Source organism: Daphnia magna, linkage group LG7, assembly GCF_020631705.1.
Source record: "Daphnia magna isolate NIES linkage group LG7, ASM2063170v1.1, whole genome shotgun sequence".
NCBI lineage: Eukaryota > Metazoa > Arthropoda > Branchiopoda > Diplostraca > Daphniidae > Daphnia > Daphnia magna.
Window position 1 is genome coordinate 5,344,703 of NC_059188.1, and position 27,727 is coordinate 5,372,429.

Below are 27,727 nucleotides of genomic sequence, written 5' to 3' on the forward strand. Positions count from 1 at the left end.
TCCCCTACAACACAAAATATAACGACACTTGTCGGAGAAGCTAGCCCTTCTTTGCCAACTTACTGCGGCGAAAAACGATTCACCCAGCTCTCGAATTTCCAACTAGCCATCGACGTCGATGCTTCCTCACGTCGCCTAAATTCAACTGGCGGGAAGAGAAGAGAAAAAACGCCATTCACCATCTTCGACAACCCACACTTGCACTTTACTCTTGACCGATGCAACACACATTCGGGTTCTTACTTACCCATTAAAAAGAAAAGAAAAAGATGACATGGCCGATCACAACAATCTACCGCCACCGCCTTCATCGGTCAGTCACATCAGTATAACGATTTCTGTCCCCAACGCACCTGCTCCAACTTCGGCGCCCCCACTTGAGGGCCTAAACGCCAGACCCAGGTGCGACCCGTACCGTTGCCCCAAAGCATGCGCAGGCAACGGGAGTGGGGCCACCATGTATAGTCGTAACACGTCCTACGGCTAGCACTCGCAGGAGCCCTCCAACATGGCGAGTATTGACGCTCGCTCGATGCGGCTCCTCGAGTTGGATCCACCTGACGGGAACAACCGTGTATCCAACTAAAACCCTCCGGATCGGGGCGAAGGGGATCCCTGCACCGAATGTCGTGCACCGCTTCACTGAAGAAATCTCCCCAAATTTTATTTGTTTCCGTATTCTTGTAATACCGTAAGTAAGTGCCACGTTTTCGTAGTTGCTAACACATGCTGTACGCCCCGTGGAAAACAGAACTTTTAGTAAAAAAAAATACAAATAATAAATAAAACACAATAAATTCCCAATGAAAGCGGAAAAAAAGAAACAAAAAAGATTAAAAAAATCAACACGTTCGGAAAGGAAAACGAAACAAGTTCCTCAAAACCACAGTTCCTTAATTCTCTCTTATAAAAAAAATAAATAAAACAGAGTATTGTGGAATAGTAATGAAAAATGTTTGTGTATGATATAAAAAAAAAATCTTTGTCCTCGCTTGTTTTCTACGAAAATGTTATCTTTGATTATTTACCTTATGTCTACTCCTTATTGTAACGATCCGCCGACCAAATCAAAATTCAAACGGTAAAATTTAACGTGTTGCTTTTATTGCCTGTATCTTCTAGTCCTTGCCCTGTTTTGACCCGCAAGTTGTTGCCCCGAATGACCCACCTTTTACTTTTATTACTCTAACGGCAAAGCCAGCCTTCTTCCGCCGACTTATATTTTTGAACACGCCTGGCCACGATTGACTTTAATTTCGACTATGTGTTTTGCCGTATAAAAGACGGACAAACTTCACCAGCAGCCAGTCGAGCAGCCAGTCGACCAGTTTGGCAGTCAGTGAGGCCGTCAAGTCGAGTCAGAATACTTTCATTTTCTGTCTTCTTTTTATCTTTCCATCTATACTTCTTTTATTATTATTTTCATTTATTTAGAATTAAGAAACCCATAGGATGACTTAATATTGTTGGACATAATATTGTTCCGTTTTTTTTGTCTGTATTGTTTCCTCTATGTTTCGCATATAGAAATGTGACTATTGCCATTTTTACTGCTTCTACGTCTTTTTGGTCTAAAAGCACTCACAATTCAAACGATTCTGTGCGAGTGCACTGAGCCCTTGAATATGGGAATTATTCAATTTCCTGATGCCGACTGCAATAATAATACCAGTGCCGTTCAAAAGAGATACGCTGTTTTTAGTGATGGACGCGCCACGGTCAAATTTTCGGGGTTTTTTGCGCAAAGTGGAGAAACATTCACCATGTAACAATGATCTTTTTCGGACAATAAGTGATCGGTCCTGACAAAATTCCTATTGATAGGATGCCAGCTGAATGCCACAGCTTAATTAACAATAAGACATGCGGTGGTATGAAATGAGTCTTTTGGACGATAAATGTGTATTCACGCGTGATGCGAAAATTGTAGGATATTGGTTACGAACCATCGACTCGGAAATTCTTAACTTTGAGCTTGAACAAGTGCAGCTGTATGTCAAAGTGCGCTTCTCCTCAGCAACTAAAGTAAAGGTTGCGTAAACCTATACGTACCTGTTCACTCTTTTGTTTCACTCAGGATTCTGTTTATCCTTAATATCCTTATGTTATATAAGACCGTGTCAATGTGTCTCAGCTCTCTCTTCTATTTTTGCAAGTATACGCAGCTCAAGCAAGTAACAACACGTGTCCGTGTCTCTTATCATTTCTTTATTATTAGAGTAACTTATAAGGTAACAGATCGTATTTGTAATAGTCATATATAAATTCCCCCTAGTATAAGTTGTTAAGCTATAATACCTCAACAGGTTATGGGCCCAGATTTCGCGTAATGGCTAATGCAATAGTTACAAACAGTTTTAAGGACGTGAGCCATTTACCAAAATTCAATGGCCAGAATTTCACGGAATGGAAATATGAATTTCAAAACATGATGGAACAACTCGGCCTTAAGGCCTTGCTTGAAGCACCTCCCGGTGGTGTACTAGATGCCATCCCTTTGGAGGTAAATTCATGTTTTTTTTATCTGTCGTGTGTTCACATTTTTTTTATATATTGATTCATAATTAGTGGATTATTTCGCAACTTGTTCAATCAAGAAACTTTAAAATCTGTACAAATTTGATAGTGATATCAGCATTTTAAATTCTTGATTGTACATACATCATACCGTACTGTATATATATAAACCACTCTATTGAAGGGGTGCTCCACTAACATGTGGAGATTAGTGTAATAAAAGTTATACATTATCGTATAAATTTTGTTTCAAATGTCTACTACGCACCCAATATGCTGGTCAGCATAAATACTTGTGATTTATTATGATTATTATTATTTTTTTTTCTGTTTCTTTCAAGTGTCATCACACTTTAACGAGAATTTTGCATCTCAATTAAACGGTGTACTCACACTCAGTTTATCCTAAAAAAACAAGTGTCATCACACTTTAACGAGAATTTTGCATCTCAATTAAAGGGTGTACTCACACTCAGTTTATCCTAAAACAAAAAAAAACAAAAACAAAACAAAAAAAAACAAAAAAAAAACAAGTGTCATCACACTTTAACGAGAATTTTGCATCTCAATTAAAGGGTGTACTCACACTCAGTTTATCCTAAAAAAAAAAAAAAAAATCCAAATACTCATTACTGTCTATTTTACTAGACAAGAGTTGATAACGCGGTCACTAATCAAGTCGACATCAACGCATGGAGAATGAGAGATATCACATGCAGAAACTATATCTTGGCCACCACAGATCAAAGTCAGAAGATCCTTCTCTATCCATGTGTTACCGCAAGAGAAATGTGGGTTAAACTGATCTCTCAGCATGCCGCTAGAGCAGATGACACCATTCATCAGAGATGGCAGGAACTCTACGATTTCCAGTACGATTCTGAAAAAAACGTTACATCTTACATCAACGGGATTGTGTCCATCGCCAACCAACTAAGAGAAATGAATGAGCCAGTTCCTGAGAGGCAAATTCTTAACAAAATCCTAGCCGCTCTTCCACCAAACTTTAGAATGGTGCGTTCCGCATGGACAGTTGTACCAGTCCACGAGAGAACTATCGATAATCTCACTCGGAGATTAGTGGCAGAAGAGAGTGTGATTGCATCAGATGAGTCTGAATCAAAGAATGAGATGTCCAGTGCCTTCCGCGCTTATAACCATTCGTCCATCCGACGATCAAGAGGCAGTTACCAAGCTGGAAGAGGTGGATATCCCGGTCTTCAAGGAAACTTTCAAAATGCCAGGAGAGGAGCAGCTAATCGCTACAATACTGCATATCACCACTACCAATGGGAGCAATCAAAATTTCAAAATCAAGAATTTGAATGTGATCTCTGTGAAGTAGACACCCACAAAACGGCAGACTGTCGGAAACTGGCAAGAGCACGAGCGATCCTAAAGGCAGACCAGGGAGACAATTTCCCTAACATGAAAAATCAAGACTCAGCCTTTCCAGTCTCCACATCTAAAGATCAAGACCACGTTTTGAAAAAGCACTCAAAACTCTGTGTAGCGGTTTAATGCTTTTAGCAGTCAATCGATGCACTCAGACCAGAAATCGGAGCTAGAAGTTAATATTGAATCAGACCAGGCACCTTATCGACCGCATATTAGACAAGAAGATCCCACTCAATATTTCATTTATTTATTTTTTTTTGGTATTTCATCGTTTCATTGTGTTTCGTCTTCTCACTCTCCTCTTCTTCTTTTTTTGGGTGTGTGATTGCCAAATTCGTTTTGTACTTATGATAAAACTCAACCTTCACTATTAGTTGAGACCAGGTGTCAAAGTGCGCTTCTCCTCAGCAACTAAAGTAAAGGTTGCGTAAACCTATACGTACCTGTTCACTCTTTTGTTTCACTCAGGATTCTGTTTATCCTTAATATCCTTATGTTATATAAGACCGTGTCAATGTGTCTCAGCTCTCTCTTCTATTTTTGCAAGTATACGCAGCTCAAGCAAGTAACAACACGTGTCCGTGTCTCTTATCATTTCTTTATTATTAGAGTAACTTATAAAGTAACAGATCGTATTTGTAATAGTCATATATAAATTCCCCCTAGTATAAGTTGTTAAGCTATAATACCTCAACACTGTAAAGATAAAGATTATCCGACACCAATCGGAAAAGCTTCCATAGCTGCCGGTTCCTTATCGCACAACCATTTAACTCTAGGTTGGGACACGCTATGAGGTTCACCATGCAATTCGAGTTGTTGAATCCGTAATTGGGACACTGATGAAGAAATCGGAAGATGAAAAGTGCTTCCGCCTTGTGGACGACGACCGACAGATAGATTTTCATTTAACTCTTCGGCCACCTTGCGTTCTAACGAAAACCAAACGACAAGCTTTAACATTGTCGGCCAATCAAAATTGATTCTGGTAACGGTGGCCATCATGGAAAAATTCCCGCCAATCACCGTTGAGCCGGCGGCCATCATTTAAAAGTCTCCGCCAATCACTGTAGGGACTCCCTTGCTATCTAGCACTGAAGGTTTATGCAGAATGGCTAATAAACTATATATTCAAGATTTAGCCACCTCAGTACCACCCTCTGAACCTTTGTTCAGCGCACTCTTGTAACTACGAATTAGAGGGTGGTACTGGGAGTCTGCTAGAGGGAGTACACCGCACCGATTAGCTTAAAATTAAACATGTGTCGAAAAAAATTAGCAACCAAAAAATTTTTCAATCTCACCGCTAAATAGAAAATTTTCTTGGCTATTAAGCGATATAAATGCATAAGACATAGATTATACGTTAGACCAGAACAAGCGGGTCTGAGTCGTGCGCGTTTGACACGGGTACTTGTGGTAAAATGCGTTTCAAAACGAATGACGGTTATTGTATCAATACTTCAATTGCATACGTTTTCGAAAGGATAGAATCGTGAAGTTGAGTCAAAATTGTATTCAAACTCCGAATGAGGCATTTTGAAATCTCGAAATCAGTAAAGGCAACTCGTATCGTTTCTGAATTTGTTTTCAGGTTAAAAAATATATAGATACATACGCACGTATAGTCGAATGGTTATAATACTTGAAATGTGCAAAATCCGTTTCTGAATAATATTCAGGTAAAATCGAAAGCCGTAAAGGTAAACTGAAATTTTTCTTGGGAGCCGTAAGGACATTAATCTCAAGGTCGTAGGCCATAAATGAAATTCGTATCGTTTCTGAATTTTTTCCGGTAAAAAAAAACTATTTATATTTTTATGCATTTTGTAACGCGGGGGTGTTAACCTGAGGACCCGGGAAGTAACTAAGACACATTTATTCACTGTTAACACAACAAAGCACTATAACAGATATAACTAGACTGGGGGACAGCAAGGGAAACGTGCGAGTATTTATGCTTTTGGGGAACAGCAGCTATCGTGGGAAATCTCTACTGACAAGACTGCCGGACATAGGATTACGGGAAATCTCCAATAAAACATAACCGGACATGACAACCGAGTCCATACTCTCAATAACCACAACAATATATAACAGTGTGGCTATTTCATTTCTGAATTTTTTCAGGCAAAATCGAAAGCATAAGGGGCATAACTTCAAGATCGAAAACCGTACAGACAAACGTTTAGGTCTCAGAAACTTTTTTTCTTTCAGTTTCGTAAATCAATAGCAGTACAAACATCAAGATTATCACCGAGGGCTGGACTGAAAAAAAAAAATCTGATTAGCGACTACCAACTTTTAAAAAACAATGTCAGAAACAAGACAAAGAAAATCTTAATGAACCACGAGTGATTGTTTTGGTACGTACGACAGCAAAGCGCAACCATATAAAACTTGTAAACCGTATAAAACAATTAATACAAAAAAAAAACCTTCGGCAGCCAACAGGAATTCACATCGACCTATGTGGGAGGAGGCTTACTAAAAAGCCAAACAGCTTAACAACAAATATAAAGCGACAAAGCCAGGAGCAGAGCTATTGGCAACAGCTATTGCCTGGGGAGAAGAGGTAAAGACGATGTATTAAGGTGGTAAAGCAGAGATCGAAGATTATTTAGAAAAATTGGATGATCATGACTCATTGGAAGACCAGCACACAACAGCATAAAGAAAAAGATTGAAACTGGAGTAGTAGAGAGAACAAAATAGACGAGAAACGGAACGTGATATGAAAGACATTCGGAAAAAGGCTCAACGCAACGAGACATTTATTGCAATGGTCTATAATACACGAATGCCTGATTCGTTAAAAATGACCACGTTGCGTTACAATTAAGAGCCGCAAGTGAGAAAAAGCGTCAACAACCTCTTTTCCGCTTCAGTGAATTATCCTGAAACGTTAAATAAACTCAAAAAGAGATATGGCAACCTTCAACATCTGGTACACAGAGGCATCAGCCGACATCATACCGATACTACCCAACAGGTCCAACTGTCATGTCCACAACCGTTACTCAAAAGACGCAAACCAATCATGTTCGGTGTGAAACAAAGATCCCGGACATTCGCTGAAATTTTGCCAACAATTCCTTGACCTACCCCGAACAAGACGGACTGAAGAATGCGGTAGATCAAGATGCTATTTCAAATTTCTCCCTCACGCGAGACCATTTTTCCGCATCATGCAAGAAGTCAATCAAATGCGACGTCATGGGTTGTGGAAAACAACATCTCTCGTTGCTTCATGGCTGAGAAAGAGTGTTCCCCAGCAATCAAGGTAAAATAATTGGAAAAAAATCGGTTAAGTGGCTATTTGTAAGCCGTCCAGTATTGATTGCACTTGTTCCGATGGTAGTGAAATCCAAGGATACAAAAGTTGAAACTTCGGGGGTTCCTTGACCCGGGTATTGAGGTAACGTTAATTACGCTGGATTTAAAATGGGATTAAGTGGCAAAAAAATGGGATTAAGTGGCACAAAGAAGAGGCCTTCATTGTGCTATGTATTCAAACATCTACAGCGGTAATCGACTGGGCACAAGAAAAAGAAAATTGGCATCATCTATCAGATCTAAAGCTTCCAAGTATTGACTTAAGAAAGATTGGAGTGTTGTTGGGAATGGACATCGTAGGTGCACACAAACGATTAGACGAGCGATTCGTAAACATTATCTCCAGGCTCCACAAGACATTCTTACGCCGTTCGGGTGGACCGTAATTGGCGGAATTCCCTCAAGTGTCCTTAACTCGGGGCCGAGCAGAAGATTCTCTTGTCATTTTGGCAGTATTCATGACGTAAACGACCGACTCGTGGAGCTGGTAGAAAAATATCATTCAACAGAATCTTTTGGAACTCTCCCATACAAAATGGGAGAATCTGACGCTCGTACTTTGCACATATTAAGAAGTACAGTTCGAAACGTTGGAAGCAGATATGAGCTGAAACTGCTATGGAAAGCTGAAGTAGGGCAGCTCTCAGATAACAGAATCCAAGCTATGCATCGATTTTTTGCAATAGAGAGACGTATACTCCGTAATGAAGACACGGCCAACCAATATACAAAGGCAGTTGAAAATACATAAGCAGTGGCCATGCTCGTTTGGTACCCCTGCACGAATTAATGGATCCCGGGGAAAGATTTGGCACTTGCCCTATCATCACGTAACAAACCCGAACAAACCGAATGAAGTTAGAGTCGTGTTCGACGGCTCAGCAAAGTACCGAGTAGTTTCATTAAATGATAAACTGCTGAGGGGGCACTTCTTATTATCATGCTTGGTGGGTATCCTGATTCGTTCAAGAGTAAAAAATAGCGGTTTCGGGGGACATTGAATAGCAATGTACAAGTAAGTTCGGGTGCACCTAAGAGATCAATCTGTTCAACGATTCATTTAGTGGAAGCAAGGAAGTTGAAGAACCCCCCCCCCCGAACATATCAAATGACAGTGTAAGTTTTCGGATTAATATCATCGCCCACTTCGTGTTTTTTACGCTCCAGTCCACGGCAGAAGAGAGCGAGATCAAAGATGTCGAAAAAATTGTAAAAACAAGTTTCTATGTCGACAATTACTTTGAACCGTTTGAAACCGAGCAACATGCAATACAAACTTTTGAAACAGAGCAACATGCAATACAAACGGTGAATTGACTCACCAGGCCGTTGCGCAGTGGTGATTTTCATCTAAACCACTGGTTCTCATCATCAAGATTAGTTCTAGCGTCCATTCCGGAAAGTAAAAGAATTGACCAAAACCTGAACCTAGACTGGGGGGATTTACCAATAAAGCGAATGTTGGGCATGCTGTGGGACTGCCAAAAGAGATCGTTTTAAATTCATAGTGCAACAGCATTCAATAGTAGCAAAAAAGCGGCAACTATTAGTACCCATCGCCCGTATCTTTGATCCGTTAGGATTGTCGGAAACTCCGACGGACGAAGCTCACAGCCCTCGTCCGGGTGACAACCCTTTGGCCGAAGCAGGCTCAGACGAGTCATCCTCGGTGGAATGCCGCGCCACCGAGGATAAGGAAGTCCATTAGCGGAAGCAAGGGACTTAAAATGGCCTACGGCTCGCAATAGCCGTAGTTAAGAGGCTGGAGGGCGAGACTGTGTTATTGGAACTGCCTGAGTGCTTTTCCATTTATATGGAGACACCTGTTGAGGGTGAAAGGAACGATGTGAGGGTTGAACTTATTGAGGCGGAGCCTGCAGAGTTCATCCCGCCAGAATATAGGTTTAGTTCCCGCAGGGTTATCGAGAAGGTTACCGATCGATAACCGGCAATTATCAGCAGCTGGTGCCCTCTATTCCCGGATCGGACGCCCGCATAAATCAGACAACGGTGTAGTTTTTCCGTGTATATAAGGGGCTGTCAAGCCATGCAAATACACTCACTTTTTCTCACCGAATCATCGTGTTAGTGTCGAGTTATTGCTTGCTCCTCTAACCCTCTTGCTTTCAGGAAATTACCGCCTGTCTGCCGTCGTCTTCTGTAGCCTGCCAGTCGCCGTTCCCGCCGTGCCAGCCCGCGATCGAGCCGTCAGTTCCGGAGCCCAGTCACCACCGCAATAAGAGTAAGACTCTTGCGGCATCATCCTCTGTTGAACCCCATACGGCCCAACAGACTCCGCATTTGCTCTAGCCCCAAAGGGCGACAAGCAATCGCTGGACTTATTAGCCATAGCCCGATAAGGCGACAGCTATTGTCCTTACAACGTGCTACGGCACTTAAGAAATAGTTCATTCGTGTAAAGGTAGAACAGTCTGGCAGGCTCACCCCGGTAAGTCCCGACTGACCCTCTGCGCCAGCAGTAACTGGCCTTACGGGATACAAATCCTGAAAAGGATTGCTGCTGCCAATAACAACCATCGTAAAGACCCTGTTCCAAACTGTATGGAAAACTGGCCGACCAGTAAATAATTATTTCGTAAAAGTTGAACCAATGCAGAGACGATCCGTTGCCAGAAGAGATTTTGAAAAAATGGAGTGCGCGGAATGTGGGTTTAGAAGTCATTATCCATTAAAGTGTGCCCGGTGCGTTAGAGATTCAAGATTTCAACTTGGTGGCACATATTTTGATATACACATATTCTGTGATGCATCGCAAACCACGTTTGGAGCAATGTTCTATTTACGAATGGAAAACAGAACCGATATCGACACTAATGTAAAGCATCTTCCCTCTCGGGTGCATTACTTTATGGATTAAGACATATTTATATTACCATGGAACTCGGAGGGGTTTACCTAGGGTGTTTCATTTTGCAATAATTTTTGAAATTCAAGGCGGCCTTTTAAATTGGGGTGCTTAGTACTAAAATAATGATAACTACAAAATTTCAGATCTTTAAAGAAATATTTGACCCTCCCAGCCGTGAGAAAATAGCTAAATTTGCATTTTTCTTCCTATTTTCCTCTGCGCTCGGATGTTTTACTTGGAATTTTTTAGCGGCCTTTCGTATTTAAGTTCTTCAATATACAACTAATATATGCTAAAAACCTCATATTGATCGAAGAAGTTTTAGAGGTCGCAGAAAAATTAAGAAATATGGCACCAACGCTTAGTCGCCCTTTTTTGACAGTGATCGTTGGTGAAATCTGAAATCCAGTAGTAGTGCGTCGAATTAGTGGTAATTATTTTGATTTGGAATGGGCAAAACGAGGACCAACAATAAAGATTGGCTACTCGGCCATGGAACCGAAAGTAGCCTATCGATTGGGACTAAACTGCCTTTGAAGAGAGCCGTCATGAAGAGGAACACAAGTACTAGAGAAGTTTTTCGAGCCATACTTATGGAATTGAAAGAAATTTGGCAAAGAGCCGCTATCCCAATCAAGTCTGACAAGAAATGTCTTGATCAACTCATTAAAATTCATAAAGTTTGGGCGTCTGTTAAAAAAATCCAAGTGTCTGCTCGTGAAAACGAAAATTCACAAAGACAAATCCAAGAATTCAACAACAGCATGAATAGTCTCTGTGATTTGTCTCCATCGGATGTTGAAAATCAGCTTAAAGCTTTACGAACGAATAACTGGCAAGAAGATTTAGAATTTTTAGCTGGTCAACAACAGTATCCTCAAACTGGAACGATGTATGGATTGGATCGAAAAGAGCAAGAAAGAGCAAGTAGTCGACAAAGAAGAATGAATCGAAAACAGTCATGCTCAATCGCTGACAAGTTAACGCCTGGTTTGGTTGATGATGATGCCCAGCTGTCTTCTGAATCGGAACAATCTATCCCTGATTGTCATTTGACTGATGATGAGTATTCAGCTGCACGCGCTACGCCCAGGCCATCATCAGTGGTGCTTCAAATTCCAGCAAAAAATCTCACGAAACAAACTGGACAAGTTGCCGATAGCCGTAATATTAGCATCCGGGACCATTTACTTCTGCAGTCAGCTTTTGTAAGAGAAGGAGGTGGTGACATTAATGACATGAGCATGTCTTTATCTACTGCTTACCGCCACCGACGCGAGAACAGAAAAGCCATAGCAGAAAAAGTAAAAGAGGACTGGCTGAAAGAAAAACCTCCTTTTGTTATTGTCCATTGGGATTCAAAGCTCATTAAGTATTGAAATTATTTGGTATTATGGAATGCATATCATCGACTAAAATATATATGTTTTTAAAGGTATTTAACGGGAAATATTGACGATCGCGTGGCTGTGTTAGTCAGTGGCAAACCTCAGATTGAATCACCAAAGTTGTTAGGAATTCCAGTAATTCCAGATTCCACAGGTGTCGCTCAACATCGAGCTGTAGTCGATTTATTAGAAGATTGGGGCATATTGAAGAACGTTATTGGCCTTTGTTTCGACACAACCGCCAGCAATACGGGGCGTTTGAAAGGCAGCGCGACCATCATTGAATCAACTGTTGGCCACTCGGTATTGTGGATTGCTTGTCGCCACCCTGTTTACGAACTTCATGTGAAACACGTATCGGATTCAATAATTGGCAAGAGGAATAGTCCGTCAGAAGCTTTATTTGTCAGGTTTCAAAAAGAGTGGCCAAACATTGACCAAGACCACACGGTTAGTGACAGTAGCGAGTAGCGTCTTCCAATAACTATGATTGACTTATCAATAATGTTGCTTTACTTTTTCATAGAATCTATCGCTATTTGACTTTGACGTAGATGTTGAGTTGCAAAATATTGCTCATTCGGTAGTGGACTGGGGCACGGAGCGTTTAGAAAATGAAACTTTTCCGATAGAAGATTATCGTGAACTTCTCGAACTGACAGTTTTATTCCTCGGCGGCAGCGTATATCCATTTTCTTTTCGGAAACCAGGTTGATTAATAAGCTTTAGCATATGTGTTTAAATATTGTCCACTATACATGACTTTACTTTCATTTAAAAGGAGCCCATCATCACGCAAGATTTATGGCGTATTCCATATACTTTCTCAAAATGCAATTGCTCTCGGAGCAGTTTGAAATGAACGATGCAGAAGCAAAGAACGTCAAGACTATGGCAACTTTCATTGCACTGTTTCACAGTAAAGCGTTTCTACAATCAAGGCTTGCAATGATATTTCAAGCTGTGGATCTAAAATACTTATCGATGATGTCGCTTTATCGAAAGGAAAACGAAATCGCCGCAGCATCAGCTATCAAATCGATTCTCAATCATTTGTGGTATTTGTCGGAAGAATTGGTTGCATTTTCCGTTTTTTATAGAGAGTTAGCTGAATCTCTGAGGAAAGCATTAGTTGAAAAGCTATTATCCATTCCTCGTCCAAAGCGCTTTTTACCCGGCAAACCAAAATTTCCAAAGACTGGCCCTAACGATTCAGTTGAGTATTCTGACCAGTTAATAAGATTCAAAGGCCCCAACAGTTGGTTGCTATTTGATTTATTAAAAATGAATGAGGAACAACTTGATTGGATGCAGGCACCTGTTTCTTGCTGGGAGAAAATGAGTAGGTATAAAAAAGCAGAGGCTGTCGTTCGGTCTATGGAAGTGGTTAATGACTGTGCTGAGCGTGCTGTTAAATTAATTACAGATTTCAAAGATGTTGTGGGTAACGTTGAAGAGCAAAATTATTTGTTTCAAGTAATTGAATAACATTGAGCTCATTTCAAGTCGTTCAACAAAAGCAGTTTGAATTCAATTTGATATTTACGTCGGAATGAATACAAAAACTTTGAATTTCCTTATTTTTTTTTCTTAATTTTCCTTCGACCTCTAAAACTTCTTCGATCAATATGAGGTTTTGTGCATATATTAGTTGTATATTGAAAAACTTAAATACGAAAGGCCGCTAAAAAATTCCAAGTACAACATCTCGAGCGCAGGGGAAAATAGGAAGAAAAATGCAAATTTAGCTATTTTCTCACGGCTGGGAGGGTCAAATATTTCTTTAAAAATCTGAAATTTTGTAGTTATCATTAGTTTAGTACTGGGCACCCCAATTTAAAAGGCCGCCTTGAATTTCAAAAATTTTTGCAAAATGAAACACCCTAGGGTTTACCCACAACGACGACTGTGCATTAGGGGAGAGCGGGGTCATACAGGACACGTACCAAACAGGACAGTAGCAGTTACGGGTCTTGGTGATGATGAACTGGGGGAAAAAATACTGGGATGTTATCAATGTCAAAATCTAAATGTGAAAAAAAAAAATCATCATGAAATTCTGAAAAATACACGAGTTATAGAGGAAACAAAAAAAGAGCGGTGTCTTTTCATTTTTATATACAGCACATTTTTTGGTATTGCCCACGCTATGACTCGTCCAAAATTAATATAATAGTTAAAGAAGCTAGTTAATTCATTTACTTATACAGAGCCGGTCTAAATTTTTTTTTACGATTATGGTTTAAGAGTTGTTAATGAATTAAAAATAGACTCTCATTGGGGGTGATACTGAACACGGTTTTGGGGGTACAATCGGACGAAATCGATTTTTTATGGGCGGAGCCTAAGTTTGTCCAATCATGGTCCAAAAGTGTTGTCTGCTACGAAAAATTTGTTTCACTAACAATCGAGCAAGAATCGATCACGCAATATCTAAGATGCCCCTCCCACTTCTCCATCTGGTATCGAAATTGTCCAGTCCCCCCCCCCCAACTTCATTCGTAAATTTTTTTCATGTTAATTTATTTTTTTGAAATTTAATCTAAAGCTAAAATAGATGTTCTATTGATGAAGTATTTAGGGAAATTTTTAAAACATTAATAACTAGAAACTTTTAGTGCAATTAACCGTGTCCAGTATGGGACACTCTCTGTCCAGTTTTACCCCCCCATTTTCCCTCAACAACATTTTTACCCCTATTTTTCGAAATTCAATAACTCGTAAATTATATAACGTATGTCGATGGAAAAATTCCCTAATATTATATAAACAACGCTCTTTACATTAATCTAATTTATTTCGGCATAACATTGTTACACACTGAATTACAGACCAAACAAAGTTGTTGTCCTGTATGACCCCGCTCTCCCCTACTAATCTAGGCCATAAAATATAAGGAGACTACACGTACCAGAATATGAAAAAACAAAAGCGAAATGAAGACAGCATAATTTTATCTTACCGTAGTACCGTGAGCGATACGGGTGAAATTAGACGGAACGTAAAGAAACGATAGGAAATAGAACTCGGATAGGCACTGGGAGTCGGATGCAAGGTGATAATGGGACAAATATCACGGCAGGGGAGAAAGAATTACGAGAAGCCTTTGAACATCTTGTGAAAAGTGAAACAGTCCCCAAAGAGCCAGCAGGGAAAGAAGTGAAGTGAGTATTTTCTCTTTCGTCGGCACCACATTTTGGAGGGATTAAGGAAAGGTTAATGCAATGGAACAAAAGGGCCATCAAGGTAATCTTAAATGAACGAGCCGTAACTGACGAAGTGCTAATAACTGTCTTCGCCGAAGTAACATCATTTTTGAACGGCCGGCCCTTAACACACGTCAGTATGGACCACGAAGACAACAAACACCTTACCTCAAATCACTTTTTAGTGCTGAAAACCTACCATCATATTCCAATCAACACTGTATCCGAGTTTACGGACATGTCCCGCAGATGATGGAAGCAGGAACAGTTTATTATAAATCAGTTCTGGAAAATATGGGTGAAGGAATATGTGCCATCGCTAATGGAAAGGAAAAAATGGTTCAGAACAAATAAAAACGCGCGCATTGGAGATCATGTATTAATCATAGAGGAAAATGCAAAACGGAGGGATTAGTTAATGCTCGCGGAGGGATTAGTTAATGCGCTCAGAAAAAACCAAAAAACGTCTGCCGAAAAAACGCCCCCAAAGACACCGGCGTTGCCAACTCGTTCTTGCGGTTCCTCGAGCCGCAACAGTTAGTGTTTAACATTTCTTCATCTTCTAAAGGTCTTGAACAGTCTGAAAACACCGAAAAGAGTTCAATATCCATTTTAATGGTCCTTCAAACCTTCTCTTAAACTAGTTCTAAATTTCTTCTATTTGTGTAAGTCTCTTAAAAAACCTAACTCTAAAGTTAAGTACATGGCGTCTTAAACACACCTTCTCAGCTCAAAAAATTTTCTCAATTCTGAATTTTGTTTCAACACAATGAACGAAATTCAATATTTCTCTCTCAACCAATCAGTTTAACGGACTACTTTTAATAGCCCCCAACTAACTCTCTAAAGAATTTAACTCTTAAAGTGTTTATGACCGTCGCAAGGGACCCAATTCTTTCTTTTTTTTACCACCCTCCCGACAACAAGTTTACCCTACCTCTTTAGGGTGGTACCCACGTGGAAATCCCTTCTCACTAGAAATTTTTTGTGTTTTTTTTTCTCTTTTTCTCTCTCACACACTCCCACATCTACATGTTGCTTTAACACCTTTACGCTCTGTCCTCTCATACCCTCTGCTTAATCAAATTAAATTCTTAAACTCAGCCCAAACTAAATTCCTCTTTTCTGCCACGCTCTCCCCTCTATTAGAGGAGGTACTCCAATAACACTTCAAAAATAGGAAAAAAATCCCAACGTATAAGGCGTGCGCAGCAGCGCAAGGAGGGAGCACTGCCCCCCTAAACACACCCCATTCGACCAAGGGCTCCACAAAAAAAATCCAGAAGGCAGGCAAAATCTGAGGGAGCTTCGTGGCGAAATACCGCAGGTCGGCGCCTCAGTCGAATCCAGAGCCACCATTGGAAACTTTCTCCCCATCACATTAAGACACCTGTTGGTGGAGGAAATTCGTGAAGCTCTGCGCCCCAAATAAAGCGGAGACAACTGGTTCAGGCCCCAGGATCCGAACCAGTTGACACCCGAGGTTCCGGATCCAGCATCACCATCACCTCAACAACAAGCGGAAGCGGTACTGGAGGAGCCAACCGTCAAGGAGGCTCCAAACTAATCCTCAAGCAGCGATTCGTTGGATTCATCGGAATTGTCGGAGGAAGAAGATATCGTTGGAGTCGAAGCTCAAATACTGGCAGCAGCTAGGGGACCAGCAGGAAAGGCCACGGACAACACCTGGACCCCATCCTCCCTACACCACCAAGGCCAGGCAGAGGCAGAGCAAGTGGAAGTGGAGGGGAAGCATTCCCTTCCACTCGTGGAAGGGAACGTATTGACTCTCAATAAATACAAGCATTAAAACTTATTTCACTTCTTCCACTTCCCTTTCTCTCACTTCGACATGTAAAAAAAAATTTCTCACATAAAAGTCACACCTCTCTCATTTACAAAGCGCAGGTGTCAACCAGACATGCCGTGATCGAATGTTGATCGAGATCGATTTGATCAATCGATCGTTTTGTTGTGATCGTGAGCGAGCGATTGATCAATTACTCAGATCGAGATCAAGATCGAGATTGAAAGGTTGTTGATCAATTTTGATCACTAACAGAACGCCATCTATGATTCGCAAAAGAAGTTTCAAATTGTCTTTGCAAACACATATGCCAAAAGAAGATAAATCAGCGCTAGATTTTAGTTTGATAGAAGTCTCTTGTATTCCCATTTGGTTTACCAAGAGGATTTAGACACCTTTTATTTCCCAACCTCCTTTTTCTTTTTTTATTGCAATTTATGTCTAAATTACTTCACATAAATTTAAGTCGTAACCTGGGAAAGGTGTTTGTTTAAATTTATAAAGGGTGAAAAAAATTTAAAATCCCTAAATAGCGTTCACGGGAATAGTTTATGTGGGAAAGGGGCGGAGCTTGACGAGTCGTTTTTGGGTATAAGTAAGTAATCAGCTTGTAAATTATACGTGTAACGCCGGAAAAATTAAAATACTACATATTCTTTAATCGAACAATGATCGATTGAGGGAGCGATCGATCAATTTGAAAAAGTGAACAATTGAGGGAGCGATTGATCAGTTTTCTTGAATGATTAATGAACGAGCGATCGATCATTTTTTGGTGATTAAACAGCATGTCTGGTGTAACGCCATCTAGCGCTCAAATTTTAAGCTCTTCCTATGCTCTCAAGTAGATGTACGAATACAGAATTTAGTATTCAACTCAACAGTTCTTATTTCTTTTCAGTTCTCTCTTCAATTTCTAGTATTCAAGTCAGAAGTTCTTATCTCAGTTCTCATTTCAATTAAACCTCTCAATTCTCAATTTACCAATTGTATACGCTCTGAGTTCTGATTATTTTTGAACACTCTCATCTTTGGTTTCGACTCTCAATTTGTTCTCAATATCCCTCAGCATCAAAACAGAAGCCCTTTCTCTCTCAATTGTTTCTCTCCAATGGTTGACAAGCCGTCAAGCATACTCCTCTCAGTTCTCGAATTGCCCTTTCTCTCTTAATTCTCTCTCTCTCGTGCTTGCCATTGCTTATGTAGGAGCAAGAAACTAAATCCAAAACTCTCAAAGTTGTTTGGCCAAATCGAAGACCGCGTGGTGAAAAAAACAGTTATTCAACCCTCGAGTTCCTGCACCAGCCGAGCGTGAGCAAAACCCTCTTGCAAATAAATAACGCCATCGAGATTGCCGTCTTCACAAGAAAAGACAACTAACTACTCAATCTCAAGCACATCTCTTTCATCACCTCTCTCTCTCAGCTCACCCTCATCTCTAAAAATTACTCCATCAGCGAAAGCTACTAGAGCCGTGGTGAAATGCCACATCACTAGGACTATCCACGCTATCAACGGATACGAGACACTTACCATGACAGCTCGGATATCCACCGTTTTAATCGAAGAAGACAGAATACTCAAAGAAAAGTTCGAGACATACAAGGCACTTTCACTGAGTTCCAAGAAGACATGGCAACCCTTCAAGCTACGCAGCAAGAATATGACGCTGAGTACGATGCAGTTTCCCAAATATAAGAAGAGTCATCGTAGCCTTCAAACAACAAGAATGACTAGAAGAAAAGGAAATACAAAAGGAGGCGACCAGAGAAAAATTATTCCTCGACGTTCTCCAGCAGCAACAAGCCCAAAACGCCGCGTCCATTCAGCAACTTATGGCCGCCCCTCCTGCAGCCAACACAACACAGGCAGCCCAACAATCATCGAGACTACCTCAAAGACAAATTAAGCCGTTGAAAGGGGACATCCTCGAATGGACCCCATTCTGGGAATTATTTAATGCTGCAATCCACTCTCCCTCACTTCCAGCGGTACAGAAATTCGACTATTTGAAGGAGTACCAAGAAGGAAAAGCATACTTATTCGTGGAAAATCTAGAACTCACCGACACCAATTACACCATCTTTATCGACGAATTAAAGAAACTTACGGACAAAAGGACGTATTTATCGATGCCCATCTCAACAAATTGGACACATTTCAACCGGTGAAGGATGCAAACGATGTCGCTGCCCTTAAGATCTTCTACCTGAACGTACAATCGCATATCAATGCCTTGGAAACATTAGGAGTCTCTAGAAACACACTTGGCGGACTTTTAGGATCCAGACTAATCAAGCTGATCCTCCACAAGCTACAAGCCAAATGGGAAGAATCTTCTACGAACGTTTCAACCAACATCGACGGAGTGATCAAGTTCATCCGTGAACAGGGGGAGGCAGCCGAAAGATTTAATCGATTGAAACAGGAGAATCCAAAACCTCCTCCAACGTCACCAACACAGAGACAATTCGTGCCTACGCCAGCTACAGCATCACGACTAGCGGCTGGAGCCAGACAACACCCGGCTTCAAGTTTCAAACAACATTTTCAGACTAAAACTTCATATCCGCAAAATTCAGGTGCACGAAGCACAATGGAGTGTAATTGACCATGCATCTTCTGCCGAGAAATTCACTGGCCCTCCAACTGTCTGAAAACTCTCAAAGAAAGGAAGAACATCATCCAAACTTTGAAATGATGCATGAACTGCTTTAGCTACAAACTCGATGTCTCCACATGCACATCCATTCGCAATTGCAACAGATGCAAGGCAAGGCATCTCGACACTCTGCGACAAAATAGAGCTCAAATTCTCAAAGGAGACAACTACGTCTCCAAACCACACAGTTGCTAGAAACTCAATTTCAACCACCTCAGCATGCAAAAGTACATTTGGACAGCTCATGCTAAAAACTGCCACAGTAATTGTAACCGACCAGAATGACAAAGAACTTAAAGCCATTCTATTTGCAGACGAAAGGAGCCATAGAAGCTGGGTACTCAAATCGATCTCCAACCAACTCAATCTAAAGGTGGTCGCGATCGAAAACATCGGAACAATAGTCTTCAATAAGAAAGAAGCAAACCCGCCAGAAGTGACACAAGCCGTCGAAATGCAAGTTAGGAGCCCTTGGAAAGGCGCCCCAAAGGTCAAAATAATTGCGTTGGAATCAGAACAAATAGAAGATACGAGTCTTTACGTCGCTTCGGAATTCGCCAGAGACCTCTGACTGCAAAACGAGAAAATGGCGGACGATCGCTTCGAAAACGAGTACAAAGAAGAGCCGGTGGGAATCCTAATCGGAATGTACCAAATGTTCCAGATGAACCAGCAATCCAAAGCCCGTGCGGTCTTTGTGTATCCTATAATAGTCAACTCGGAAGAATGCTGGCCAGACCGTCAAAGGAAACCAACTCCAAGATAGGACAAAAAGTTATCTAGCAAATGATTTCACGCTCTGACCGCTCACCGCTAGAGGTTACGTCGTCATTGACGACAAATTGCTACAGCTACACAAACGTCAACTCAAATTCGTCAAACACCCCGATGGTAGAAAATAATACCGAACCCTCCAGTATCCAGCACCCGCCGAAAAAATGAGTATCAACCTCGGGCATTCCAGTGAAGCCAGAAGGAAAAGAAGACAAAGAAAGGTTTGAAAAAGACGAGCTAAAAGCACCGAAGTTTATTCGGTCTCTCCTTATTTTGGAGAATAGAATTTGGAATGCTAACCTAGCCGGTGCACAATCAGCGGAACCAAGGGATCACCTCAGCTCCTTTGAAGACGAAATCACCCGCTTAGCAGATGGCCGTTACTGCACTCCGATACCCTGGACAACAGACAATTGGAAATTACAACGAAACCTCCAGTTGGCCACGGGAAGGGTAGAAAACACGCTAAACAGACTGTGGAAAACCCCACAGGACCTAGCAGAATACCACAAGGAGATCCAGATCCTAATCGAACAAGAATTCGTCGAGGAGGCAAACATGGACTACAACGGACATCACACCTACCCCCCTCATCACCCAGTCTACAGAAAAGACAAGATGACGACCAAGATCCGCCCTGTCTTTCACGAAGCTGCCAAATCCAAACACGGACCCAGCATAAATGACGTCCTGGAGACTGGACCTAATCTCAACCCCGATTTCCTGTCGGTGTTGATGCGATTCAGAACGAACAGAATCGCATGGGTAGCAGACATTTAAAAGGCATTCCTCAATATTGCGCTACAACCAAAAGACTCTGAAGCAATCAGATTCTTATAGCCACGAGAGCCGGAAAAAATCGGCCGTCCGTTAATCGCCTACAAATGGAAAAGAGTAAACAAAAAAAAACCCCTTGAGTCTCAGTTCCAGTCCTTATTCCTATTGAGGGTGACGATTAACAAACACTTCAAGTCTCGTTTCCCAGAGACCATAGAGCAGCTAGAAAAATAACTCTACGTGGATGACTACCTCGGCGGCGCAGAAAATACAGAAATCGCGAAGAGAAGAGTCCAAGATACGAAGACTTTGTTCCGAGAAGCCCAACATAACATGAGAAGCTGGGCAACAAACGACGAAGAGCTACGCCTAAACCTAAAAGAAAAAGGTCTAGCTAACCAAATCGTCGGCAACCTCTCCCTAGCCATAGAAAGCCAACAAAAGGTGTTAGGGATCCGGTGGGATACCGCATCCGATTCATTCCAATTCAACCCTACGGCAATAGTCCAAGCAGTGGAAGAAGTAGGGGAGCTGATCACGAAAAGAAAAATACTTAGTTTTTCGTCGAGAATGTTTGAGTCTTTCGGATTTCTAGCTCCAACTACCCTACTACTGAAGGTGATTTACCAGAAGCTTTGGTAGAACGACATAAGTTTGGACCAAGCTGCACCAGAAGAAATACAAAAGTCATGGACTCTTGTGATGAGCGGCCTAACAGAACTTACCCAAGTGCCGATTCCACGGTGTACAGGATTCTCAGAACAAAAAATTTCAAGTAAGATCCATATTTTCGACATACGGAGCCGTTGTTTACGGCTGGCTCCAGAAAAGGAATGAAAAACCTCACGCCATTCTCCTTGCGAGCAAGAAAGGAGTAGCCCCTCTACCCAAGAAAAAGGTTACTCTACCAAAACTAGAGCTTCTCAGCGCTCGTCTGGCCACTCGTCTAGTAGAAACAATCAAAACGGCACTACAGATAGGGCATTGGAGAACTACCTACTGGTCGGACTCCCTAGTCACCTTAGGGTGGATAAGAGGAGAACCCCATCGATGGAAGCCGTTCGTCCGCAACCAAGTGGAATCCATCAAAAGGTCCCAAAAACCGACTGGTGGGAACATTGTCCAGGCCTGCACAATCTTGCCGATCTCGTCTCGCGGGGAGTGCCAGCGCAGTCGCTGGTTCACTCTCAGCTCTGGTGGAAAGGTCCAACATGGCTGAGAGAAGGAGAAAATTTATGACCGGATTCTCCAGACTCAGAAATCCCATCAAAGGTTCAAAGTGAAATTGGAGCGGAAGAAAGAAGCACAACAGTCAACATGACAGCAGCAATCGCCACTACAACATAGCCAGTTGAATGGCATGTCAACAAGATCTCAACCTGAAACCGACTCGTAAGAAGAACGGTATGGATCCTTGGGTTCCTAAACAGAAGTCGCAAAAGACTACAAGATCCTGAAACAACATTAGAGGGGAGCATAAACGCCAATGGAAGGGAGGTTAAAATTGCCAGACTATTGTCCCGGTTATTGAGGCCCCATGGACTAGTTGTCACGTCCGGCACTCCTATATCCGCTATTGACCGCAACTCTACCCGAGATGTCCGGCAGTCTTGTCAGCAGATATTTCTCCTGGTAGCTGCTGTCTACGTTAGTGCATAAATACTTGTGTGTATTCCTTGCTGCGTCCCCAGTCTAGTTGTAACTGTTTGTTAGTACTGTGTGTGTGTGAGCGCATCGACAGTGAATACAATCTTAATCGCTACTTGAGTCTCAGCATTATTCCTCCGTGCTACATGGTAAAGATGCAGAACTTGTGGTAAGTCTTTGCGCTGTTTCATTCTATTGTGCTCTAGTTGTGTGGAGGCGGAGGCTGTTAGGGGCTTCCGAGAGTCGTCGATCCAACTGGCCTACGCGCCTTAAACTGTTGGGGTACGAAGCGACAGCACCGGCCGTGTGACGGGCGATTAGGGTGCGATAGCACGGGGACGGACATAAGAATTTCTGGGGAGGTAGGTGGGACCTAGTGGTAATTAAAGGGGCGTAGAGGCGGACAGTGGTGCGCTGCCAGGTGGTAGATCACCGCCAGTAACGATTGAAAAATCGGGAGTTGGGACGAAGAGGGGTTCGTCGGGAAGCGGCAGGTGGTCGTGGATGACGATCTAGGGATCGTGGGTAGACGGAGTGTCATCCGTCAGGTAACGACGGTCGATCGTTGGTGGGGGGAGTAGGAGTTTCGTGCAGAAGGCGGTAGATGAGTGGGGGTGCTGGAAGAGGCGGGGGAAGACAGCGCCCTCGAGACGAATTTGAACGATTTACGCCAAGAAGTGCGAGGCCGTCCCTGGTGTTGCCTGTATCTCCACGGTGTGGTTCGGGTTAATATTGGTCACTCGGTACGGGCCTTGGTATCTGGGAATAAGTTTACGGCTGGTCCCGGGTTAAACGGTTTGTACGTCGAGGAGTACTTTATCCCATATTTGGTATTCAAACATTTTAACTCGTTTGTTGTAGTGTTATTTTTGCTGTACTCTTGCTTTCTCTAGATTTTCATTAACGAGGTGAAAAGCCTTGAAGAGGCGTATCATGGTTTGGCTCTTGTAGTCTTGCGATGTAATAGGATCGGAGGGAGTTGGCTGTAACCATCGGTCGATAGGCATGACTGCGTCCCGACCATGATTCAGGAAATACGGTGTTTCGTGCGTCGAAGAGTTGATCGAATGACGATAAGCGAATGCTACGTGTCCCAACATGTCTTCCCAATTTTTGTATCCTTCGGAGATGTACTTTCTTAGCATTTCTACGACGGTTTTATTGAAAAGTTCGGTTAATCCATTGGTTTGTGGATCATACGCGGTGGTTGTGCAGTGTTTGATGCGGAGAGCCTTGGAGAGTTCGTTGAATAGCTCTGGTGTAAAATTCGTGCCACGATCTAAGATGATTACCCGAGGGGGGCCATGGTAGTTAATGACTTTTTCCACTAGGGCCTTACATGTTGTTACTGCGGTTTGGTCTGGAAACGCCACGACCTTCACCCACATGGTGAAGTAATCCGTTATCACAAGTATGTGGTTGTTTCCTTCGAAGGATGTAGGGTTAATAGGACCCAAGAAATCTAGTCCCAATGTTTCGAATGGGGCTTGGGCGGGTTGGAGCGAGTGTAGAAGCGCTCTGTTGTCTGATCGTCGTTGTCGAGCTTACGTTTCACATTTCTGGCAGTATTCTTTAACATCTTCGAGCATGCTTGGTCAATAATAATTATCACGTAACCTCTGACAGGTTCTTTGGTAAGCAAGGTGGCCAGAAAGTGGTGAGTCATGATATTCTTCCACTAGTGCCTGTCGTAAGGATGCTAATACCACCACTTGTTTTTGCACAAATTGTCGCCTCTTTTCGGAGTGAGGGGTGTACAATCTGCAGAATTTGCCATCCTCAACGGTGAATAGTTCGAATTCTCTTGCCCAGGTTGGCATTTGTCGTCGATCTTCTTCCCATAAAAGCCCGTTTTCTAAGTGCGCCTGGATGTCTTGGAATAGGGGTCGTTCCTCTGTTCTTGTGTTATACTATCGGCGTCTTTGGGCTGCACTTGCACGGCTACCACTGTTATCCGTGATTGGAAGTCGGCGTTTTCGTTTACCCGTCCTGGGCGATATTGTACCGTGTATGTTAGGTTACCGAGCATTATCGACCATCTGCCTAGTCTCCCTGTTTCATCCTTGAAGGTCTGAAGCCATTGCAGTGGCCGGTGATCGCTTACTATCATGAAGGGCTAGTCTTATAGGTAATATTTGAAACGTTTTATCCCGAATATCAGGGCTGCTGCTTCTTTTTCTACCGTTGAGTATTTTCTTTCACTGTCGTTAAGATGTCTGCTGGCGTACGCAATTGGCTTGTCTTTCCCGTCGATTTCTTGAGACGGGACGGCACCGAGTCCGTGATCGTTTGCGTCCGTGAAGATTATGTACTCTTTGCCAAAATCCGGATGCGACAGCACTGGTTCTGTTATCAGGCTCTTCCTGAGGGCTTCAAAGGTTTTTTCCTCCTTCAATCCCCATTTGATCCCATCTTTGGGTTGCCCTTTTGACTGCACTAGCAGGGCGCAATGGTTGAAAATTTCTCGATGAACCGACGGTAGTATGAGGCTAGTCCCAGGAATGATTGAAGTTCTCTCACGGTGCATGGGCGTTTGTAATTGGCTATTGCTTCAATTTTTGTTGGGTCGGGGGCTACTCCTCCGGCTGATATGGTGTGGCCAAGATAATGTACCTTCTTCTGCAAGAATTTGCATTTAGATAACTTCAGTTTTAAGTTAGCTCTCTCCAATAGTCAAAAAATTTCTCGCAGGTGCAGATTGTGTTCTTCGATGGTTTTGGAAAATACTATAATGTCGTGTAAGTAAACGAGGCAACTTTTACCGAGGACGCTTGTTAACAAAAAATTCATCAAACGTTGAAATGTTCCTGGGGCGTTTGTTAGCCCAAATGCTAATCTATTCCATTCGTACAAATTATTGTCCACAATAAAAGCGGTCTTTTCCTTAGATTGCTCATCCATCTCTATTTGCCAGTACCCTGAAGCGAGATCCAAGGTGGAGAATAGTTTCTGTCGTTGTAGGAGGTCTAATCCGTCTTCGATTCTTGGCAGCGAAAATTAGTCTTTTTTTGTGATGGCATTTAGTTTCCTGTAGTCGATGCACAGTCTATCTTCTCCCGACTTTTTCCTTACCAGAACAATGGGTGATGCCCATGGAGAAACAGATGGTCGTATAATCTTGTGTCTGAGTAGTTCTTGGATGATTTCCTCCGCGACTTCTTTTTGTCGTGGAGAGTTCCGACAGGATAGGTCCTTTGCCTTGCCTGTCGATCGTGAGCTTGAATAGTCCTGTCTTTCCGAGATATTCTGTTTTAAAAGCAAACCGATGGGCATGATTTTCTAGGAGCTCTCATAGGGCTTGTTTTTCTTTGCTCGGAATTTCTGCCAGGGCTTCGTCGAAGACGTTGGGGTCAGTCGGCGTGTTTTGGTAGGAGCAGGAGGCAATTGTGTGCTGTGTTCTTTCTTCAGTGAAGACTACTGTACCTAATACTCGAAAGCGTGGTATCGTGATTTGTTTGTGGGTCTCATTGATGATGACGATGCGAAATAATCCATTCCCTTGTTTCTTCGAAACGCAGGGGTCAAGGCGAACTCCCTTCGGGAGTTCTGGAGCGGGTATAAATGAACAGGCGACGTTCGGGGGTAGCTTTCCGCCCCCCCGTTCGCTCTCCACCACTTGGGCTGTGTATGGAGGAATTGTGATTTTGCGCGGAGTTATCATAACGGGCTCGTGAGTAGGCTGATCTGGTTTTCTCATCCGATAAATCGTCTGCTCATTGCAGTTGAAGATGAACTTGTGACCGTAGACTGCGTCTAATCCTAGTACGCAGTTCTCGGTAATATCGTCCACTACGATGAACGATTGAACTAGGAGATCGGGACTTTCTTCGTCCACTAGCTGAAATTGAATGGTTATAGGGTTTTTAAGCGCCTGTTGTTTGTATCAAATAGCTCTACCGCTACTTCTGGAGAAAAATTCACTACGTTTCAACCAAGTGCCGAGTATAAATTGTTGTTTAGTAAGCTTTGTCCTGCACCACTGTCGAAAAGGGACCACTGTCGATTGTTACTTCCCATGCTTTTAGTGTTATTCTTGGAGGTCCGACTTTATTTTGCACACTTTTTACGTATTGGCGTGGCTTAGGAGCATTTCCACCGTTTGGCCCGACATCACTATCGGTGGTTACTCGTTTAACTGCCCGGTTGCGGTGTTATTTGTTGGGGGGTGGTTGGCAGTAGGTGGTGGGTATTGCGGCGTTTGTTGCTGCTGCGGTCTTGGAGGCTGATTATAATAGTCCCTCAGTGGTGGATTGTTTTGAGGTTGCTGCCCTGCTGATGGGTGTTTTCCGGGAGCGCGACCGGAATTGCGACTGTGTTCCTTACGTCCGCATATTTCACACACTAGTCTCATTTGGTATTGCAACGACAGTGCAACACAGCACAGTTATTGGTGTCGTGTCCGTACAAGTTGTGGTACTTGCAGAATTTTTCAGACGTGTCATATTGCCCATTTCTCTGTTCCCTTCTCTCTGGTTTCCTCGTTTCGGCGTTCTTTGCGAGTTCCGATCTAATTACTTCCCTCATGGGGTCGGAGATGTTCTTTGCTTCGTCTTCTTTCTTCATTAGGGGTCCTGCTGCGTCTCCTGCGACTTGGTTTTCTCTTGAATTTTTGAGTTCCAGTGCTAAATCGTGTCGTTCTGCTGTCTCGATCATTTGGTCGAATGAGGGGAAATCCTTGCAGAACAGTCGGCCGTGAAGTTGAGGGGCTAGTCTGTTCATGAATTTATCCCTGCTCAACTGTTCAATCACTTCGTGGCTTACGATCAGGTGGCCTCCTCTTGCAAGTTTCTGGATTCGGTGTGCGAAGTTCCTGATTGATTATCCAGGCTCCTTTTTACAGCTGTTGAACGAGGTTCGGTATTTGTGTTCCACGTTTTTTCCCATGAATCTTTCTTTGAGCGCTCGTTTGAGGGTTTCATAGGAGGTTGCTTCGACTGGGTGATCGAGTTGGTACTGTTCCATGAAGTCTCCTGCTTGACCCACTAGTTTGGATCGGAGATATTAAATTTTTTGGATTCTTCGAAATCGCCAATGTCCAAGGTATTTTCGAAATGCCTTAGCCAAGAGTTGAAGTCAACGTTGTTTCCTGGTGTGGAGAATAAGCTAATTTGTGTCAGCAGCCGTGTTGCTTGTATGTCGAGTTCGCTGATTATTGATTGGTGGTGTCCGTAGTGAGGCTATGGTTGATGCGTTCTTGAAGTCATGTAGCTTGGTTGAGGGGCTATTGTTGATGCCATCGTTCGGTAGTTCAGCCAGGGAGAGGCGATAGCACTGCTCATCGGATTTTGCCACAAGGTGCGGTTTGGTGTAGACGTATACTGGGGAGGGTTGGATGTTCGGATTGTG

The 27,727-nt window shown here is 42.6% G+C and overlaps 2 protein-coding genes and 1 pseudogene across 3 annotated transcripts; all 3 read left to right on the forward strand.

Annotated features, from left to right (window-relative positions):
• The first annotated feature begins 2,000 nt into the window (after window positions 1-2,000).
• LOC116926704 lies at window positions 2,001-4,046 on the forward strand. 2 transcript variants are annotated; one of them, XM_032933639.2, is made up of 3 exons: window positions 2,153-2,231; window positions 2,307-2,503; window positions 3,166-4,046. In XM_032933639.2, exons 2-3 carry the CDS (start codon window positions 2,330-2,332, stop codon window positions 4,036-4,038), a joined length of 1,047 nt encoding a protein of 348 aa, XP_032789530.2. In that variant the 5' UTR covers window positions 2,153-2,231; window positions 2,307-2,329; the 3' UTR covers window positions 4,039-4,046. The 2 variants fall into 2 exon arrangements, with proteins under 2 accessions (XP_032789531.2, XP_032789530.2); XM_032933640.2 differs by having other exon boundaries at window positions 2,001-2,503.
• Window positions 4,047-12,339: 8,293 nt separating this feature from the next.
• LOC116927317 lies at window positions 12,340-12,996 on the forward strand. The gene has a single exon (XM_032934327.2). The coding sequence runs from the start codon at window positions 12,340-12,342 to the stop codon at window positions 12,994-12,996; it is 657 nt and encodes a 218-aa protein (XP_032790218.2).
• A 5,360-nt stretch (window positions 12,997-18,356) lies between these two features.
• On the forward strand, window positions 18,357-19,132 carry LOC116926821 (annotated as a pseudogene).
• The last annotated feature ends 8,595 nt before the right edge of the window (window positions 19,133-27,727 follow it).

Coding starts and splice junctions, on each gene's coding strand:
- LOC116926704 (XM_032933640.2), top strand. CDS start 2,330: ATGGCTAATGCAATAGTTACAAACAGTTTTAAGGACGTGAGCCATTTA. Junction 2,504..3,165: donor TAGATGCCATCCCTTTGGAG/GTAAATTCATGT, acceptor CTATTTTACTAG/ACAAGAGTTGATAACGCGGT.
- LOC116927317 (XM_032934327.2), top strand. CDS start 12,340: ATGCAATTGCTCTCGGAGCAGTTTGAAATGAACGATGCAGAAGCAAAG.